Genomic DNA, 21,835 nt, shown 5'->3' on the forward strand with positions numbered 1-21,835 from the left:
TGAATGCAAAGTTATCCATTGAGGATACATCAGTACTAGTAGACATTGGGAGGTACAGGAGGTTGCTGATCTACTTGTGTAACACCAGACCTGATATCAGTTTTGTTGTTGGTATTTTGAGCAGTTCTCAAACAAACCTCATGAGAGTCATTGGAAAGCTGGGATGCGGGTGCTTAGATACTTGAAGGAAACTCTTCACCATGGTATCACATACAGTTCCGGAACTTCTCTTGTGGGGAATTGTGACTCAGATTGGATAGGAGACAGTGATTCCAGGAAGTCTGTTTCTGGTTATTGTTTCTCTTTAGGTTCACGAATTTTCTCTTGGATTAGTAAGAAGCAGCCAACAGTGGCATTGTCTTCTACTGAAGCAGAGTACAAGGCAGCATGTTTAGCTGCATGTGAAGTAGTATGGTTGAGAAGGATCCTATGGCATATGGGAGTGCAGGATGAAGAACCAACTGTGCTGAGATGTGACAATCAGAGTTGCATCGCCATTGCCAAAAATCCAGTGTTTCATGTGCACACCAAACATATAGAGATCCAATATCTCTATATTTTGATCAAGGATGAGATAGTGGAATTGGTCTACTGTCCAACAGAGGAGAATGGAGCGGATATCTTCACCAAAGCACTTACGAAGGATCTGCTTCAAGTTCATCTTTAGAGACTTGGCATTGGGCCGAGGATATAGTTCACCTGCGGGTGGACATTGAGGGGGGGCGGGTGTTAGATATGCTCAATGCCCCACCCTCATAAGGTGCCACCAATGATCCATGGTGCTCAAAGTTGTAAGACCCCCATTATGAGGAGAAGCCATATGTGAGCCTGGACATTGGTTGAGTCCTGACTTGTATGTCAGATGAGGTCTATGTGACCGGATGGCAAAAAGTGACTGTTGTGGATCTAATCTTTGGGTTAGACAGAGTAGTTAAGCTGGTAGCAACTCGAGGCACATTGCATCGAGTTGCGGGGTAAGAGAGTTATCAGGTGCCCTAGCGAATGGTAAAGGGAATATTCCCTAGAATATTCCTTGGCCAACTAGTGGAGGTGCACATGGAAGGTCAACAGACACATGTGCATATGGAAGGTCAACAGACACATGGGCACATGGAAGGTCAATATACACAGGTGCATATGGAAGGTCATCCATCATGACCCCCTTCACAAGCTATAAAAGCTAAACTTCTTCACAGCCATCTATTATCTATCTTTCACCCAGCCAGAGTTGTTCCAGCTAGCCTTAAGCTCTTCACCTATCTTCTGTCTAGATCGCCATCTAAGCTTCATAGTGGAAGCGCACGGGTGGACAGAGCCATCTTTGTATCGGTTGTTTGGAGATAAAGAAATTTTGTTATTCTCCTCTTATCTGTTGTGTACTCTCTATCTCTTTCTCAGATTCTGTTCGCTACACCGTGTAATTTTTGCATCACCAAAGAAGACTCAAGGGTTAAACGCCTTGCAAGGTCCCAATTGTGCCAAGGACAATCAAAATTGAGAACTAGAAAGAGCTTTGGTCCTGTAGAAGATTGAAGACCTTGCTCCAAGGCTTATGGTATCTATGAGGGACTTAAAAAACTTGCTTGATAGTACTAACAGAAATCAATGTGTCTCGAGGCAAGAGAGTGGCATCAGCCATAGAGACCAATCCAAGATGCACCATTCATTTAAACTTAGGTCTCTCCTCCAGTTAGCCCTCCCACAAAGGTAGGTGAGATACCGCTAGAATTTCCATCTGCAATGAATTGGTAGTGAGTCTATCCTTTGCTGGATGCCATTAGACTTTTGAACACCATTTTCCATGAGCACACCAAAGGATCGAGAAGAACTAAAACAAATGAAGAGAATTGAACCTCATTATTAAGCACATGCCACCACTATCTTTGAATCTTTGTGTTACCATGCTGAAGACCCCAATCCTCAAGAAAAGCACAGACACTCACAGTCTAGGATTGTTAGCGAGCACACATTGCTTGAAAAAGAGACCAACAAAGGGTTGTCATATGGTTCTCAATATTCAGAATAGATTCACTACCCATTGATTTCAGGGTGCAAACATGAGTCTAAGATATCCAGGAAATGCTAATATGCATAGAGTCATCTTGCTATCACAACTCTATAGAAACAGAATTTGTATCCTTTTTCATTAATTTGTCTATATAATGATTTATTAAATTTGTTTCCTTTGCACTAGTTAGATATAAAGAAAAGTGCATTGGAGCTGGCTACTGATGAGTGGTCATAGGTTATGGTGGACCCACGCGGTGGGTTAGAGAAAAGATAGTTCACACTTCCACGTATATGGCCCGATTAGGCGCCTGTGACCAGAATTCACGCATATCAGGGTTAGACTCACACACAGAAAGGATTGATGCCTTGAAGTGTGGGTTAGATCCACCAGAACAAACAGCTACAATCAACAAGATGGCATGATCATGAAATGCTTGTACAATGTGCACATGTGGGCTGAAAGCTTGAAATGCACATTTCTTTACATAGGAAAGTCACATGAAGTTTCTGATACCGTTTTCGCGATGTACACGGAAAAAGCTTTCATATGACACCCATATTGGGGGGTCCCTAAATTTTAGGAGGTCCCTAAATTTTAGGAGCCTCGAATTAGCTTAAAAATGCTAGTCCTAAAAAATAGGGATGTCATTCTAAAAATAGTAAATTCTGTACTCTGACTGTGTTACTAAATTTGGTTGTTTCTATTCTTGACAGTATTCAGCCCAAAAAGGAAGGCCATAGAGAAGAGACAAGTGTCTTGACACTTGTCACACAAGTTTCCAAGTGTCCCACCACTTGTCACATCTCATGACATGTGGCTGGACACTTGTCTTGTGCTACTCGACTTTCCCCTTTTGTACTAGCTCTTCCCTCTCCTATAAATAAGAGCTCGTTTTTTTTCATTCAGCATCATTTTTCTTTGCTATAAACTCATGTACAGCACCCACAGATAGCCAGAAACAGAAACTGGCCCCATCCATCCCCATCATCATCCCCGACTTTTCCATTATGAAATTCCTCCATATTTCCTCTTCTATTACTGCTGTTTTACAGGACAACAAGCCTGTAAATTCATTACAGTACCTCCTTCTTGAGCTCTTTCTTCCATTTTAGCAACAAGAAGCAAGCCCTATCCATGTATTGCTGATTAACGATGGAGAAAGGCTGATTTTCCCTCTTTCTTTTCTCATACTGTAAAGAAATCAGTTCTTATCATTGCATAATAGATAATGCATGTGTGTTTGTACATCTTTGCATGATCTTGTGAGAGTGAGAATTACTTCTCCTCACTCTCAGGTTGATTGTAACTGAGCTCTTCCCTAAGGGACTTGGGTTGAGCAGAAATACATTCCTTCGGGGAGGGGGGGTCGCCCATCTTCAACCCTCAATCTTGTCTCCATTACTTTACATTTTCATGGCTGTAATTTTGTGAGTAATTTTCATTTTCAGCTTTAAGTGTTCATTCTCTTTCATATTAAATCTTGAAAATAAGCAAATATCATAATTGTTAAGCATACTATGTTGTTTGGGGCGTTTGTACTTTCATAGTGTAAAATGGAAGTGCCGGGTGAGATTCTTTAAGGTAGCATTAGTCCAAGGCAGCAATGGCAAAAAGTAAGTGAGCTTGGGGACCATAATGATTGGTGCCACTTTCAAGCGCACATGAACTAGCCAAGCTTGAGATTTCCAATAAACACCCTTGGCTTCCAACTTTTGTGATATCCATTTCAACAAGAGTCTGGGTTGCACACCAAGATGCTTGACAATGTCTCCCGCAAGTGATACAGAGACCGGACGCAACCATTCCCAAACATCTAAGACTTTGCGAAAAGTAGAGGCATTTGCTTGTAGAATCATTGTATCATTTGCCAGCGCTTGACCAATAAAATGTTGTTTTGAAGGGAGAGAGAAACCAGCCAGCTGTCTTGTATCCATAAGATAGGTTAACATGAAAGAATGGGGGGAGTAGCCAACACAAAAAAGGGAGTGCTCAAAGGGCAGCCTTGTCAAACTGAGCATGCAAGGGAAAATGGATTAGTGACTCCACCTTTTAGCATAGCATGAGAAATAGCACCCATACTGATGGTGTAGATTGACTTGGATATACAATGCTCAAAGCCCATGGCTTATTTTTGAGATTAGTAGTAAAATACCATTCTAGGAAATCAAATGGCTTCTCAAGTCTTATTGCACCAAAACAACCTCTTGCTACATGTGTTGTGTATAATCTATGGCCATTTGTGCATTAAAGATACTGTGGAGAATTTTCTGTCCTTAATAAACCCATATCGGTGGGGATGCACAAGAGCAAGTAAATGTTTGTGTATACGATTTGCCAACACCTTTGCAAAGATCTTATACATGGTGCTCATTAGTGAAAGTGGTCTCCACTGTGTGAGCTTGGGAGGGGAGGGAACTTTGGGAATCAACTTAATGACCCCTTCTTTCCTTGATAAATGCATGTTGCTCGAAGCCCAAACGTGTTGGCTCATGGCTGTGATAGGTTTCGCCAAAAGAGCAGCATGGTTTGCAAAGAATTCATTCGTAATACCATTCAAGCTAGGGCTTTTATCATGAGGCAAATGCAATAGGAGGTCCATAACTTCACCCTCAGGGATGTGAACTTCTAGAGAGTCTTACATATCTCGGGGAACTTGATCTTGGACCAAGGCATAAAAGGTTGCACAGGCCTGAGCAACATGAGGAGGGTATGCTTGCATCGAACCTAGAAGCTTTGCAAAATAGACTTGACACATACAAACAATGGATTAGAGGTTAGTGACCATGTGACCATCTGCATTTTGCAATTTGACCACATTCTCCCACATAGGGGGTGCATGCAAAGCCCGAAAAAATTTGAGTATGACAAGAACTATCTTGAAGACCATTGGTCACATCCTTGAGCGTAGCTTGCTAATAAGAGTGCATCTTAAAGACTTAAATAAGTTTACCTAGTTTTGCAGATAATGAGATAAAAAAAGCATCTTGTGGAGAATCAAGCAATAATAGTCGAACCAATGCCAATATATCATCCGTAGCATGCAAATGTTGCCTAGTAAGCGATGCATGATAAATCCCATATCGCCTTGACACCCTTTGCACATTATGAACCTGTCTATCAAACGAGTCCAAGCCTTGCAGTGGAAAGTCGCATAGAAACCTTTCAAGTAGGTGAACCTGTCTATCAAACGAGTACAAGCCTTGCAGTGGAAAGTTGCATAGAAACCTTTCAAGCAGGTGGCTCATGTATCCTTTGAAGACAACATGGCTCAGAAAAGAAGAATTAAATTGCAAGGGCAGCCTACCCAACAGGCCCACAAGAGCATCCACAGGCTGCCTAATCATATCAAACTACAAAGAGAAATGACCAAACAAAGCATATTGTTGTAACATCCGCATTTTCTAAACTTTTGGTAAAGAGGAGTACTCATGCATAGCATAGATATGGTCCATTTGAGACCACATGGCCAAGTACTGGACTGAATGATATGTAAACCCTAAAGCCGACAGAGAATGCCATGAACAGAGATCCTATTTGAGAACATCCATTGCAAAGGCATGCCAAGCCTAGCATTCTAGGTTGTCCATGAGAGAGTGTTCCGAAGTAATTTGGGAAGAGTCAACACACATGTTTAAATCACCTGTGAGAAAAGTCGGTCTGCCTACGGAAAGAGAATCATGAAGATGGCTCCACAAGGCCTAACAATGCAATGAGTCATTAGGTGAATGAAGGCCAATTAGCCATAAAATTTGCCCTTCAAAAATGATTTCAACCACTAGAAAGCATCAATGAAGATCATTTTTAATAAGGATTGATTGGAATTTCTCATGTATTACCATAAGGATACTCGAATAGTGCTGTGTTGTGTAACCAGTATAAAAAAGATGGAATTTGTCACAGGGACGTGAAATTTTAGGATGCTTTAATCTTGCCGATAACATTTGATTAAGTTATTAATCAAACGTGCAAGGTTATTTAGCACATGTGATACACATGACAATTATTTCATGGTTAGAGGACAAGGACGTGGAGGATGTAGTGGGTATCAAAGGAAAAAGTTGAGATAAGCTATGCCAACTAAGTTTTGGTGGTTAGTTGGTATCAGTTTTGACCCTAGGATAGTTGTTTGGCCAATAAGTGCCAGTGGTGACACTAGAGACTATCATTAATTAATTAATTAATTACTCGTCTAAGGATTAATAGCGGTTAGGGACTACTCCAGGTTGCAAATGGCCTAGCCAATTTAATTATGGATAGGCACGTTTAATTTTGAGGAGGGTCAGAAGGATTGAAATTATTTTTTGATAATTAATTAAATGGTTGGATAATGCTGAAAAATGGGTTTAGAAGGTTGCCACTTGTTAAAAATGTCCATGCGAGATAAAAAAACGTGTTTGGGAATGAGAAAGAGGATTCAGTTGATTCAGCCTGCGAGAGAGAGGAAAGAGATGCTGCTAGTCTGATTTGCAGCCATTGGAGGACCATCCGAGGCAGCTAGGGGCATGAGAAGACCAAATTGGAGCAGGTGACAGCAGTTTTAGCCCTTGTAAGAGCTGGGGACAGCAAATTGGGGCAGAAAAGGGACACATCTCACCAAATTGTCCAAACCTTAGAAGGTCCATGGACTACAAGCCCTTATGCAATCAATGCAAAGGAGAAGGCCACACTACAAAAGATTGTCCCAATCCAACTCTTGTAAAGGCCAACACCGATGTGATAACCAATAGAAGACCGAAGAACTTGCCTCCAACTTGGTGGAAGTGGAAGTTGTTGCAATAACGCATGCCAAAAAAACAGAACCCATAGTTCCAAAAGAGAACATTTCTTCTAACAAAACTGTGAAGTTTCAATGTGCTAAAGGAGAAATAGAATAGTACATAATAGAACAGCGCAATACAGAGCAGCCCAATACTACAAAAGGATACATGGACAATTATAGAGGCAGGATCAGAGGTCCAAGAGATTCGTTGAATCCCACAATAACCATCATCATCATCGAGAGTCGTACACCCTTGCCAACTGGTATTATTGCTGTGTTATTCTTCTTCTACGAATCATATTTCCGTCATGACCTTGAAGAAAAAGAATTCAAAAGTAGAAATTGCGAATGACCCTACTAACGTGAAAGCAACAGTTGGAGTTGCAAGCACAGGAGCCACTAACGGAGTCATGGGCGCGGATAACAACCCTTTACCAATTTCGATACCACGTGTTTTTTCTAAAAAATTCTATTCAAATTCAATAGAAATAAGATAAGTCTCTTAAGAAATACTACGATCTTAGAGTATTTACTTGGTAAATTATTAGAACATCTTATAGGCTAGAAACTGTTAGGGAAACTACGAAATTCTAGAACTCAAGAGAAATCATAAGGAATTTTTCAAGACGGATTTATTAAGAACGAACCCCGAAGAAATTAGTCAAGGATATAGTTTAATCTAGAAGCTTTGATAGAAGGTTTTAAGACCGGAAATATCTCTAAGTTGAAGAAATGGACTTAAGGCCAAGAAACTTGGTTACAAGAATGTCATTATAGACCTTAAATTGAGAGGTTAGAGATCCCAAAATCTAGATACCCTAGGGGAAGAGCTCACTGGGTGAATTTCAAAGGTCGATTGCTACGAGATTAATCGTCACTCGAAAGTTGCATGAGTGTTTGAAGTCATAATTTCTTGAAGACATCAATCTTTTTTGTAAATTTCTAGATTAGATCCTGATTGACTTAAGTATTGGAACAGATATAAATTGAGGAGCCCTATATCTCCCCCAAGGATAGGTCCTGAATCCCCATACCAAGAGGGGATGTTTTTACCGCCACGGAAGCATGGACCAACTTTGATGGCGAGAGGTCTCCCAACAGGGATCGTATTAAGTAGGAGGTGGTTAAGGTGCCAGGGGGGCTCTGGCTAGTAAATCCTTTACGTACCTAGGAACTACTTGGTCCTTTGTATGGCCCAAGTTCTACTTGGGACACCTAAAAATGCTAGCTATAGGTGGATTTGATCTTGGTGACGTGCAGATGTGCCGGATGAGGCAGCACGTGAAATTGTAATTTTTCTCCTGTATGGGCAGGAGAACATACATTATGGAACATAATCAATGAATTTGTTTTATTCTGATTGTACGTCCAAATTGTTTTTTATATATTTCATGTAATGTGGTAGATAATTAGATAACTAAGAACTTCTATAGAGGGAAGTGGGTGGATGGATTTCTGACGAATCCAGTCGTATGGCAAAGTGGTCTCGGTTAGCCGAGAGGTTTTCCCAAAAACAAACGCTAGGAAGAAACTCTAGGAAGGGCCGATTCGTTGACTTACCTAGGGTTTGGTCTCGGAACCCGAACTGTAAATTATTTTAGGGGAAAGGTACGGCGGTTGTGCTAGAGCATTGCGAGGGATTTCATAAATCCTCAGTCTGCTACTGGAAAAAAGCCTTGTACTCCATGAACGAAGGGTAATGACAGTCGCTCCTTTCGGACAAGAAGCCTCTTGAAGGACATCTCCAGATGTGAGCTAGTTGTTGATAGGTGATTGTTAGGTCAATTAGGAACCTTCAGGTCGGTCCTCCGTGGGTAACGGCATGATGCTTCCCCTGCGGGGTAGACCTAGGATTATAGAGCTGGACAAAATCCGATCATTTTGGTTAGAGTATGGATGGCAACGGGTGGAAGGTAAACTCTGGGCGACTACTAAAACATTACTCGTCACGTAATAAAGGCGGGTGCGTTACATTTCTCGTGTGAAAATTAGAAGTTCTCTCTTCTGGCATTCTCTCACCTTCTCCAGCTTGTGCTCAGCCATTTGTAGCAGGTCTCAGCCATTTGTAGCAGGTCTTAGCCATGTTTGGTACACAACAGGAGGTTTCCTACTGAAAACCCTAAATCTTTGCAGAAATTAGGGTTTGACAGTCACCTTGGGATCCGTACCAATAGGGATAGGCATCATACACTAAAATCAGCACCTGAAATTCGTATAATTAATAGGGATTTTAGATGCGAGGTGATCCAATGTAAATTGTGGTATCATTTGGCCAGTTGGTGGTTCCATTTGTGCAATTTGTGGGTGAAAATCTGTACACTCTCCATTAGGAATCAAAGTTACAAATTTTTTTTAAGGGTGGGGCCAACCAGGTGTCTATTGTCCAAAGCGAAGTGTTTAGTGCTTGGCAATGCCATTGCAAGTGGTCAATATCGAATGCATTGTCTTGGAGATTACCATGGAGGGGGGATTTTAATCCTGTTAATTTTTAAAAAATAAAATAAGAATAATTTAAAAAGTAATAAAAATATAAAATATAAAAGCAAAAAATTAAAATATGAAAATGTGTTTGGAATTAGACATTGGCGATATTTACACATGCATTAAGACCTTTCCATCACATAAATGTAAAATTATTGTATGGGATTTTGTGCTCGGATTTTAATCCAGAAGGAGTTGTATTTCTTTCTATTTTCTTTCATTTAGATTCACAAAGGTGCTATATTTCAAGGGGGATTGTAACCACTTTATGCATGACCTCTGAGTTGAGCCCAAAAAACTACACCCACGTATTCAGCCTATCGAGTGCCTCTGAGTCATGTTGACTTTTGATTAGCCTTTGAGCCATGCACATGCACCTTTGAACTCCTACTTCAGGTCCTTGAGCTTCTTTGTAGACTACATCATGACCATCCTCGTGTTGCACCTCTCCCATTTACGTATCTTCTTTTTTGAAATTATTATAGGGGATTAGACATTGCCTCTTCGAGGTAAGACTCTCCATTTTCTTTTTTGTATGTTTTGTGTCATGGGTTTAGTCACCCATGACCGAAGGAGGAAAGTGTTAGTTATTATTCATCAGTGTGTGTGAACACACATTATTGTGTATAAAAGTGTGTTTAGGTGTAAACACCACCACACACATGCCACCTACATAGAGAGGGGTGATAGTCCAGAGAGTTGAGGAGATCAGAGTAGCACACCACCCTCAAATTCAGAGTTACTGGACACACATGCTATGTTAGAGAGAGATGAGGGGGATCCGCCAGTGACATGAACAACAATTGATAGAGTTGAGGGCCCTGTCTAGATGCTACTCTCATACTATTTCATCTAGGATGTATGACCCACCAGTGACACAAGTAGCAACTGATAGAGTTGAGGGCCTAGTCCAGATGCTACCCTCATACTATTTCATCTAGGATGTATGACATACTCTACCCACCGATTGTGATTGGGCGAAACTAGATATACGAGTATCATTCAGCCACACAGCTAGACATGTACTATCTCATCCCTCCATTGTCTCATAGGCTGATTTTGGCCTCAGAAACGTTAATCTCTCTCTCTCTCTCTCCACCCTTTCTCTCACCTTGTGCATCCGCTTTTGCAAGGCTTCATTGTAACATGGAATTTAAGCAATGAAGGGTTGTGTCAAGGTGGACGGATCTAAAGAGGAGCTTTCAACGTGTCAAAGGAGCTGTATTTTCAGCATAGGAGTGGGAGTAGGAGGGCTGCATATCAAGCTACGGCTAGAGCCATTTGAAGAGAGCATCAACGTGTTGGGTATGGAACTCGCTTGTGTGACTAGCAGGCTATAGCAGAGGTGAGAAGAGAGTGAGTGAGTGAGAAGCAAGGTGTGACTAACAGCCCCCTCTTTGTGTAGTACCGGTTCGTAGTAGTGATGTACGGAGCCTTTGAATCTCAACTAGGAATTGGCCCAAGTGGCACTATTGTGGGGACTCCATAACTAGTTTGAGCGAGGTGTCTTCTCCAAATAGCGTGGGGTATCTAGCTTGAATTGTACTATATGCTTTGCATTTGCAGATGTAGTGCTCATCTCTCTCTCTCCTCTTCTTGGCATAATTTGTAGATCTGCTCAGTTTTGGGGATGTGGGTGGCTCTCTCGATCTTGATCTCAAGTTGGTGAGAGGATACCCTAAGTTGGCCAATGGCTACCCACCTCTCATGTGGCACGTATACATCTAGGTATCCAAGTCTCTCAATGAAGCCATCCATGGTAGTCTTCATAAAGTGGTCTTTGTAGTAAGACATCTTTGGGGGAAGGGATTGCTTGGGTGATAGCCATGTATGGTGTGTGTACCATTGGTAAAGATCCTGTTGCATAACCAAGTTCCTCTTTGTGTGGAAGAGGTATATAAAGGGAGAGTCAGGATCATACAGAAAAGAGGGAGATGGTCCATGTCGATCCCATATCTTATAATCCATTGCTTGACTGTGCATACCATGTAGTCTCCCATCTTGCTCAAGCTAGCTATCTAGAGGCCTTGAAGGCCCTCCTAGATAGTCTATCTGGATGCATGCCACATACTCTGTGTATGAAGCACAAGGTTTGAAACAGGGCCTCCATCATCATGGCGGGTGCAACAAACTTGTCTCTATTAATCTCATGTGGTATTGATGGGTTGTTGCAAATCATCCGTGAGAGTATAATGATTTGTGGTCTCTCGATCTATGTTCACAGGTATGTAGCCAAGGCAAGGGGCAAAATAGGTACACCATACATCATGGATGGTGTGACTAGTGTGTCAAATAGCCATCTTCATGTGCGAGGCTCTTGGAAGCGTGCGTAGTGGCACTGTCTCTCCATCATGGCCAATGCTACATGCACTCATGTGAGTCTTTGGGTGCTTGTGCCATGGTGAATCTCTGAGTAGATGTAGTGAAAGTGATGCCTAAGTAGACATATGAGTCCACAACCTCCATTTTTCGGGCTCCTAGAGTGAAGATTGATCTCCTCCTCATCGGGGTTGATGTATGGAGAATCAAGATCTTGGTTTTCCCAAGCTTAACTGCCAATCCATGCTGTGTAAAAGTTGAAGGGTGTCGAGATATTGTTGTAGACCCTCCTATGATTCAGAGACCGGAACAATATCATCAGCATAAAGCATAACGGAGACAAGTCTACTTGCTATCTCCCCTCTATCACCACCTTGTCCTGTGATGTGATCTTCTATCTCATTGATATAGAGACCAAAGAGTGTAGGGGAGAGAGGACATCCGTGCTTCACTCCAATGGTGCCAGAGACCATGTTTGAACTTCCTCTTGGGCATCTCACTTGGCATATCACTCTCTCATACGGAGCATAGATGCCCTGAATGAGGTCTAAGAGGATCCCTAGTGTTTGCAGCCTTTGTAATAGTCTATCTTGTGGGACTATATCAAAGGCTTTGTGGAAATCCACAAAGCAACAACAAAGTTTCTTCTTTCTCATTTTTGTTTGCTCAATCATGCTCCTTAAGGTGTAGATGTGGCCGAGTGTAGAGAACCCTTTTCGAAAACTAGCCTATTCTACTACTCTCAATCTCCCTCTCTTTGCATATGCATTGAGCCATGTCTCTATCACTGCTCCATATATCTTTGCCAATGTGTGGCCCACCATGATGGTTTTGTAGTTTACTTGGATCTAGGGGGTCTCTAGACTTGTGGATGTGCATGATGGTATGCATGGTCCACGCATTTGGGAAGCCTTTTGCTAGAGCCCTATTGAACAAAAAAGCAAGGATAGGAGCCAAAATGTCCACTGCATAAATGAAGTGCTCACCCTATATACTTGTGTGATCCATCGATTTTCCATTTTGTAGATGCTTGATCACTCTCCTCACCATATCATGTGCTAAGAAGGTGGATGTGATAGGAAGGGCTTTGGTGGGTGGGGAATCGGGGGCTGGTGTGGTACATCATATACTCCCTTTGCATAGGAGTGCCATGTCTCTCGGTCACTGATGGGTGTAGGGAAACATGGCTCTGGCAATTTGGGCCATGCTGTGGCTACTTCTCTGGTCATGAATAAATGGTATAGATCCCAATATTGTGCCTCCTCATATACTTGTCATTTATGACGAGTCAAGGTCTTCATTTGCGTGTGGGCTTCTCTCTCTGTAATGGTCCCTAATCCTTTTTGAATCTAGACCTGTCTATATAGCTCTTTGCACTTATCATTGTACCATCTATTTTGAGGCATGGTGCCCGATTGGCTGGATTTGCTAGTATATGTGGAGTGTGGAAAGCTTTGGAGAGCGATTGAGTGGAGGATGGAGGTGAGCTTGGAGATGAGTGTCCCTAGGGGGCATTATGCTGAAACTATGTGAGCCCATCATATATATGATGGCTACATAAGTCCGCTAGCTCATGTCTGGAATAGAAAGTGGTGGTGAGGGTATGGCCAGTGGCTGGAATATGTGGATGTGATGAGGATAGGTTGAGGGATAGGTAGATATGATCTGCTCCGATCAGACATGGGGATTATGAAGGATTTAACGAGTTCCATCATCTCGATGGAGCCTAGTACATAGTCTACTGTGCTGGGGCCGATGGGTTGCAAGCAAGTCAGTGCTTCGGATCTAGGCCATTTCTTCATTCTATTGTAAATGATGAGATGGTGTCATGACCCTAGTTCTAGCAAGTAGTGGCCATAGCGAGTACTATCTCCTTGAGTATCAGTGGATATCCTGCATGTGCTTGCCTTCTCTATATCCATTACTTGTAGCCTCCTTGGATCCTCAAAATTATGTGTGTCACACTGTCTGCTCTGCCTTGGCTTAAAATCTTCTATTAGGAGTGTATAATCTCATCTGATAAGTCTATGAAAGGCGCTTCTTCTCCTCCATCCCCCTCTCGCTCTTGCTGTTGGGGCGGGCTCCCCAGTAGCATATCTTGACCCTTGTGGGGAAAAGTAACAGAGGGAAATATATAGCATCTAGCTGCGGGAGATCTCCACTCTGATCCACATGTATTGCATGTTGGGATCTTGTGCCATGATGTGGACTCTATCTTGTAGCTCTTGCCTGATTAGTATCACCACTCCTCATCCTTGGGTGGTGCCCTAATGTCTTCTGCAACTCTATATTTTGACTCCCATACATATCTTCTCTTCTTTTAATGTGGCATTCACAATGTGTACTCCTTTCGATTGTCTTTTTCCACCTCCCATATATATATATATATATGTGTGTGTGTGTGTGTGTGTGTGTGTGTGTGTGTGTGTGTGTGCACAGAGAGAGAGAGAGAGAGAGAGAGAGAGAGAGAGAGAGAGAGAGAGGCACATTGATATCTTTTCGTACTATCAGACAGGTCTTTTGGGTCCCTTGTGGCTGTTGTGGTTCGTGAGCTTTTGGGCAAGGCATCAATCTTTTGTAGGATCAGCAGTCCTTGTTTTAGATTTTGATTGTCCCTAGTAGGATTGGGACCTTGCAGGGTATTTGATTCTCGAGTCTTCTTCAGTTAATCAAATTTTCATCTCATGATCTGAGATTGCTCATGGTTGACCATCAAAGTCATTGCTCCTTGGGATTGCACAAATCTCAGGCTTGTTGGAAATTAACAGTGATGGAAGGATGGATCTACAAGATGCCATTCAAATGTAAGGTATTTATCTGGAGAATATTGGTGGGCAGCTTTCCCTTGCATTGGCTCTTTACCATAGGGGTATCTCCAATGGGAATGGTTTCTTTTGTACTAGTGCAATAGAGTTCCCTAGTCATATGAAGATCCTATTTCGCTTTCTCCAATTTTGGGGTTACTGGCATTTTGGGTCACTTGCAATGCCTTCATTTTTCATGTCACTTAGGGGCATCTATCATGTGGTGAAGCTTAAGGGACTTCTTGAGTGGTAGCTTGATCTTATCTAGCATGTTGATATCTTGACTAGAGGTGATTTAGTTTCTTGGTGTCAAACAATCTCTTTGGTGACCTTGCCCTAACTTTTGCTTTTGTACTGTGATATGATATAATATAACAACTCATCACGAAAAAAGAGATTTATTTGGATTCCTTTGGATACTGTGACTTGTGGGGCCAGATTGAGAGGATGTTGCAGCCTATGCAGCCCTTTTTTGCATCTGGTTCTGATTGTCCTTCGCAAGATTGGGATCTTGCTGGCCGTCTTAACCTTCAAAAGGCTCCAGGTAACCAAGTGTACCATCTATTGATTAAGGATTAAGGATCATCATTGGCTGGTCACCAAAGCCAATGCAGTTTGGGGCATGCATAAATCTAAGACTTGGTTGAAAATGACTATGAGGAAGGATGGATGAACAAGACACTGTTCAAATGCAAGGCTTTTTTTTTTGGAGAGTGCTTATTGGTGGACTTCCCCTTGCCTCGGCTCTTTCAAGAATCAAAGCACCGAATATTAAATGGTAGTTGCTTTTTTGCACGATCAGTGTGGAATCCTTGCATCATAGATTTATTGCTTGTCTTTTGGCTAGGAAAATCTAGACTCTCTTGTCAGATATTTGAAGAGTTGTGGCTGGCCTGTGCTGCATCCCTCTGATCGGGTTTTTGCTAGGCCAAAATACCCCACCCCCCTGCAGCCACATATGAAGATTTTGTCCCACATTTTTAGATTTTGGGGTTGGTGGCATAATTGGGTCACCCGGAATGTTTTTCGTATTCGGCTTTGCTATAGGCATCCAAGGATATATTGTCAGACTCAAGTTAGATCTTATTTAGCATGCTGATCTTCTCCCTAAGGAGGATTTAGTTCCTTTGCATATGGCAATCTCTTTTGCTTCTTTGCCGTGACTCTGTATCGTTTTTGTGATTTGACTCTTGTACTCCTTTTGTGATTTGATATAATACTACTCATTATGAGAGAGAGAGAGAGAGAGAGAGAGAGAGAGAGAGAGAGAGAGAGAGAGAGAGAGAAGTGAATGAATGCTGAAGACTTAATCTAAAAGTAGAGTATGTACATGGTGAGAGATGGAAGTGTGCACTCAGCTTGCCCTCACAATCTCTCCGACAAAGTGTACCTGGCAACACGGTCCTGTGAAGGAAACTGCTAGGGTTTGCACTGAGGACACACAGAGTACGACCATGACAGAAACACAAAGAGACAGACACAGACACAGAGGGCAAAACTCAAACCCTAAATGCAAAACTCAAAACTCAAACACAGAAACTCAAACACAAACAGAAGAAGGGAGAGAGAGAACACAACTCTGAAGTGAATGAATGTTGTAAATGAATGTAAGAGTGTACAGTGTGCTCAAGGGCAGAGCAATGTCGAAGTGTGATGTCCACCGAAGACGGATCCCAAGTCTGTGACCACCAGTCGGAGTGTAGGAGTGCTGAATAGTGAATGTAAGCAGGTTGGTCACCAAAATGCAGCAGTCTGGAGGCTGGAAATTGGTAAACGCAGCAGTGTACCACCGATTGGAGGCTGGAAATTGTGCACACTCTGCTGTAAACAGCAGGCTGAAACAGTGTCTGAGAGTGTCAGGGCCTGCAATGCTGAAAACGCAGGCTGGCTGGCCCTGGAGATGATGGACAGCAGGTTGAATAGCAGTTCGGGAAGGCCTGGAGTAGTCGCCAGCAGCTGAGAGCTGTCGCCTACAGCAATGGACAGGCTGAAGATAGTGTGGCTGCAGTCGATGATGGCTGGACAACAGATGGAGGTGGGCTGCAGGCTGGAAACTGGGTGCCAACAGCAGCAGAGAGTGTGTGGGTTGGTGTAACCTACAAACAAGGATAATGGCTGAACGGGGGCAGCCTGTCTATTTATAGTGTGGAAGGGTGCCCCAAAAATTAGGGTTTCCACTGAACTCTCTCGAACCGCTCCCGTTTTAGGGTTTCCATTGAACTCTCTCGAACTGCTCCCCATTTTAGGGTTTTACTCTAAAAGAGCATTTTTAGTGTGTTTTGGGGCTATTTAAGAGGCTAATCAGCAAGTAATGCATATTTTAGCTCAACAGGTCCAGATGGCTATAAATAGTTTGCAGAAAAGATACAAAATGAGCAACTTGAGACCAGGCTGAAAAGGGCTGACCTGCTGCAATAAATGTGCAGCCATTTTTCTGATTTGCTTGCCTAGATGCTGCCAATAAGCCTGTCCATGCTGCCTCTGCCCAACTGCATTGCCTGCCCACGCTGCCCCTGCCTGACTGTCCCCGACCTCTGCCTGCCCAGCAGGCTGTTCGACTGCCCTACTGCTCAACCTTGTGATGATCCTCTGTTAATGGGGACCATGATGGAGCTTACTATGGAGTATCATCAAAGTGGAGGATTGCTACATACACCTCTTGGGCCTGGATTGGTCCCTTTCTCAAAGGACATATTCTTCTTGCAGTGGTTGCCACCAGTGGAGGGTCTTTACCTTTTCAGTGTAAGAGGATTGCAGGTGCCTTGAGACAAGATTTGGATCAGTCAGAGTTCACATGATGTGCTCACCAGAGCATTAGCAGACTGGCTCATTGTGATGTCGTTGGGACTGACATTTGGATCTAGTGACATCCATTAGGGATGGTTGGAAGGTATTGGGCATTTTGGAGTGGGCTGACCCAAAGATTGCAGTGGGACCTAGGGGTGTTGCCCTTACTGGATACATCACCATTCGGGAAGATCTAAATGAGTAGGAATAGGGTGGTCCTAATTGCTACATAGCTTTGGATTGGACAGGGTATCTCATTGGCCTTCTTGATTCACTTTCAGAGATTGGATGATAACTTTAGATCTGTGAAGTTTTCACTCTTTCCATGGTTGTTGACCCACGTGAGCTTAGTAATTGGCACTTGGTCTGGTTATGGCAAGTACCCAGTCACTTGTGCTAGATGTGGAGAGCCAGTGGAGATGCAAAGGCATTGGTTATGGGCTGGCCCCAAGGCTTCGGAAGTTTTGTTTATGGGCTTGCCACAAGGCTTAGCATTGGACAGGGTATCTCATCGGCCTTCTTGGCTCACTTTCAGAGATTGGATGATAACTTTAGATCTGTGAAGTTTTCACTCTTTCTATGGTTGTTGATCCACGTGAGCCTAGTAATTGGCACTTGGTCTGGTTATGGCAAGTACCCAGTGACTTGTGCTAGATGTGGAGAGCCAGTGGAGATGCAAAGGCATTGGTTATGGGCTGGCCCCAAGGCTTAGGAAGTTTTGTTTATGGGCTTGCCACAAGGCTTAGGAGGTTTGTAGGGGGGCCCTATGATGGTATTTTATGCCACAATAGAGACTATGATCATGGCCTAATGACTGTAGCTTGGGTCAGGAATAGAGGCTTGGCTTGGGTCTACAAGGATGTTCAGGGGACTCACTGCAAGTTATTTTGGTTCACTCTTTGAGAAGAATAGCCATGCTAGACTTTTTGCAGACAAAGTGGACTGAGTGAGATTGTCACTGATGGGAGCTGATAGACAATAGCATTGCTTGGTTTATTTGGATGGCCAAATGTAGTTATGCTATAGATTTGCTGGATATGTGGACTATACAAACTTTTTCCAGGTTTTGGACAGTGATTATCCAGTCTGTGGGAGATAGGGAGAGGTTAGAGAAGTCTTGAAGACTGAGTAGGGGAGATGCTGTTCTCAAGATCTGGGATGTTTGCACTTTTTCATTTTGTCACACATGGTCTGGCATTATAGACCTCAGGATTGATTATTTGCTCAGGCCTTGTACTAGATTTCCCTTCTAGTTTACATTTGTTATACCTTGGGAGTCCCTCACAAAGATAATCTTGTACTATGCCTCAGCATATTTTTTCTTGAAGGGATTATTAATAGACGTGTTCTTTTTTTTGCAAAAGAAAAAAAAACTCAGAAAAGAAATCCAGGCTGTGCGACCATAGCTAAGCAACCACTAAAACAAGAAAGGAAAAATGTGCACATGCAGGCATGTGCATTTGAAAACCACATCATTGGTTTGGTCTTTCATATCTTGCTAGAGTGTGCCCTTAGGATGTCATGACTTGTTGATATTTTTGCATGTATCTTTCAGGCATCATTCTTTTGGTCCATCTTTCCTCTCATGAAAGTTTTAAAGTCAGTCCGATATCTCCCAAGTAGCTCACTATGTTTCCTGTATGAAAGGGTATATGCTGTCAGGCTGTCCATAAAGCTGTCATGAGGAAAGTATGTTATACACAAAGCTCTCAATTTATAATGTTAGTCAAAATAGTCATAATCAGATATAATTACATTTCAAGTGTTTGAAATGAATGGAACATTGTTTTCCAGTTTCTAATTTACATTTTCTTCTCAGGGATACCATTGAACTTGACAAAAGTGTAATGGATGCCTTTGACTCTATCGCACAAAAGCAAAAAGAGTTTGAGGCTATGCAGCGGCCAGATTTGGAGATTGTGGATTTTCCAATCAAAGCACCTAAAGCCAAACCATCTTTGCAATGGGCTGATCCTGTTGAGCAGCCAGGATATGAAGAACTGCCTCCTGATGCAAATTTTGATGACGAAACATTTTTAAGTGAAATAGCAAACACTGCAGATAATGGAGGTTCAGAGAAGTTCAATGAAGTTCATAATGTGTCCAAGGAAGACACAGAAGGATGGGAATTTGATGAATTCGAGGAAGAGCTTAAAAGGGACTTGGAGTCATGATTAATTGTCTGTCTTCATGGTAATCCAAATCCTCAGATGTCTCATGTCCACCTGGCCCATTTGCAAGCTGTGGCAGCATTAGGGAGGGTGACATGAAGCAGATTGCAAATATGTATCGAGTATACTGGGGCATGCATATGGTTCCGGATAGCTGCTCCACTTCAATCTTTGTAGATACAAGTTGGTAAAAGTTTGATCCCACCAGATCTTGAGCAAAGGACTCACTCTTTCTACCCCAAAGAGTATCTCCTCGTCTTGTTGATAGTGTTTATCCCTCTTGTAATAGGGAAGGCCCTACTATGAGGTCTGACTGGCATAGTCACCCTATATTGTGTCCATATGAAAGCATCCGAATGGAGCATTCTTGTACAGCTCTCAACCCTCTGTAATGCAATGTGCTATATGAGAGCATTTTTTAATCATGGCCACATGGAAGCTTGATATGATTTCTTCCATAACACGCTCTCTCCTATGTTCAGGTAGCATGGCAGTCTCTAATGATTGTCAACATGTCATCAATGTTGGAAAGCATTGTGAAATCTGTACAATAGGACGTATACAAGTCAGTTGGGTATTCAGTTTTGGAGAAATATAGCTACAATATTGTTCCAATGGACCACCTTGTGCTGTTCAAATGTGCATAGATAGAATGTTGACATTAGTTTGTTGTCAAGTGTGCAACTTTTGGAAAAGTTTTCTTTGTGATTATGGCACGTATGATGTTCAACATCAAGGGCCTTGCGTGTATACTTGTACATGGATTAATGGTTCATGAGGGTTGACCCTCGTCCTGTATTATCTCCACAGCTTGTCTAGCCGAAGAGGAACATCTTGTCTAGCTGCCATGCTGTACTTTTGTCACTCACATGGAACTTTATGGTGGATATCTTTTTACCATGCACACAATACAATGATCTCTCTCTGAGTTGAAATCAATAGGACAAGCATGAATATGTGAATAACAGAAAAGGACAAAGTGAACACATTTGCTTATGTGCTTGCTTGGAAGACGGATCGTTTTCTAAGGATAATATTGAGGGGCCTTAATTTGCGCACATGAAAAATTGCCTCATGTTTACATGATGCAAGATCAAACATACCAACCAATGTTGGGATCCCTTCTACAGTAGTAAATGGACCATTATTATCTTTGAGTAAAGCACATATCTCATATCTTCAAGAGCTATGGTAATAGGCAATGTAGTTGAAAGGCCTTGCCCAAACGAAGGTCTTATCGGATGGTACTCAGGTAAAAGAACTGAGAGAGATTAGAAAACTGCATTATCCAACCTATAGTTGCACAAAGGGCTTAATTAGAGGCAAGTAGCTCTTTTGACAAGCTCATTCGGTTAACATTATGAAGATTGGTATTGAGGAGCATAAAGTTTTTGTTGAAGGCATAACCATGTAAACACAACCTTCTAGAGACGGCCAATTGGAATAATGTGTTTGAGATTGTTGTGAGCAATTGCAAAGACAGTGGGAAGGATGAAAAATTATAGTGAAGCTGCCATCCTTTACCCAATCACTTGCCATATTGTTGTCTGTGCCTAGCTCAAAACGATCAAAAGGGAGTCATTCAAGTGCCATAATGTCTCTTCTTACACAATACTTGTACAATATGTTGTTGATGGGCGCGCTCACACGCACACACACACACACACACACACTCTCTCTCTCTCTCTCTCTCTCTCTCTCTCTCTCTCAACATGCGTGTGCACACTTTCTCTCACAACGTAGATTGGATTATGTAGAAAAGGGTTCTATAATTACAACTTATAAAAACTCAACATTCATTAAAACTTGTGATCCAAGAGTCTCAACCTTACAATATTTCTTATGTTCCTATTTTTATATGTAGCCATGATCTATTGGAGTAGGAAGGCCAACTCCCTCCATGTATAGATTTTAGATAGGACTGCCACATATGATAAACAAAAGCTTCTTGTGATCATTGTTTATGTAGTTTAGAGGGTTGAAACCATGGTGTTCTAGAACTATGGTGAGTTGTAGAGGATAGACAATGAAACAGATGCAATTAAGTACTTAAAGTCAAAAGAATTAACTCTAAAACATTGACGAGTTGGAGCATAAAGAAAGCTTGACATTGATCATTGCATTGAAGTTTCAACAAGTACATGTTACAAGTTTGTGGATTGTCACTCTTCGTTACTTTGCTTATTATGGGTGTTTGAGTCAAGTGTTTAGGATGATATTATTACTTTCTTATATTTTTAACCACCTACCCTCAAATGATAAGTTCATACACTTGCTTTTGCTATACTGCAGCAGACTCAACAACAACAAATCCAAATGTTACAACAACAAAAACGAAGGCAAGAAGAAGAGAAGATTGATTCCACAGCTATCAAGGCCCTAGAAGAAGTTGGGCGTGAATTAAAAAAATTTAATGGTCAAAATATCTTTGTTTTCATTTGTTTGTATGTTGAGAAAATGCTCTTCTTTGGTGTACTGCAACATGCATAGAGCCATTATTTTG

General features: G+C 42.1%; 1 protein-coding gene and 1 pseudogene across 1 annotated transcript in view; one reads left to right on the forward strand and one right to left on the reverse strand.

Annotated features, from left to right (window-relative positions):
- The window catches only part of LOC148033397 (uncharacterized), a 111,345-nt gene extending 91,392 nt beyond the window's left edge, over positions 1 to 19,953 (forward strand). The window contains exon 18 of the mRNA XM_087681306.1: positions 18,981 to 19,953. Coding sequence (XP_087537432.1) covers positions 18,981 to 19,335 — 355 coding nt within the window. The 3' untranslated portion in view covers positions 19,336 to 19,953. The remainder of the gene's footprint in view (positions 1 to 18,980) is intronic.
- Positions 12,299 to 12,871, reverse strand: LOC148033398 (uncharacterized; annotated as a pseudogene).
- Positions 19,954 to 21,835: the final 1,882 nt, after the last annotated feature.

This window comes from Lygodium microphyllum, chromosome 7 (assembly GCF_053477565.2).
Source record: "Lygodium microphyllum isolate KBCC chromosome 7, Lygodium_microphyllum_v1.1.10, whole genome shotgun sequence".
NCBI classification, from domain to species: Eukaryota; Viridiplantae; Streptophyta; class Polypodiopsida; order Schizaeales; family Lygodiaceae; genus Lygodium; species Lygodium microphyllum.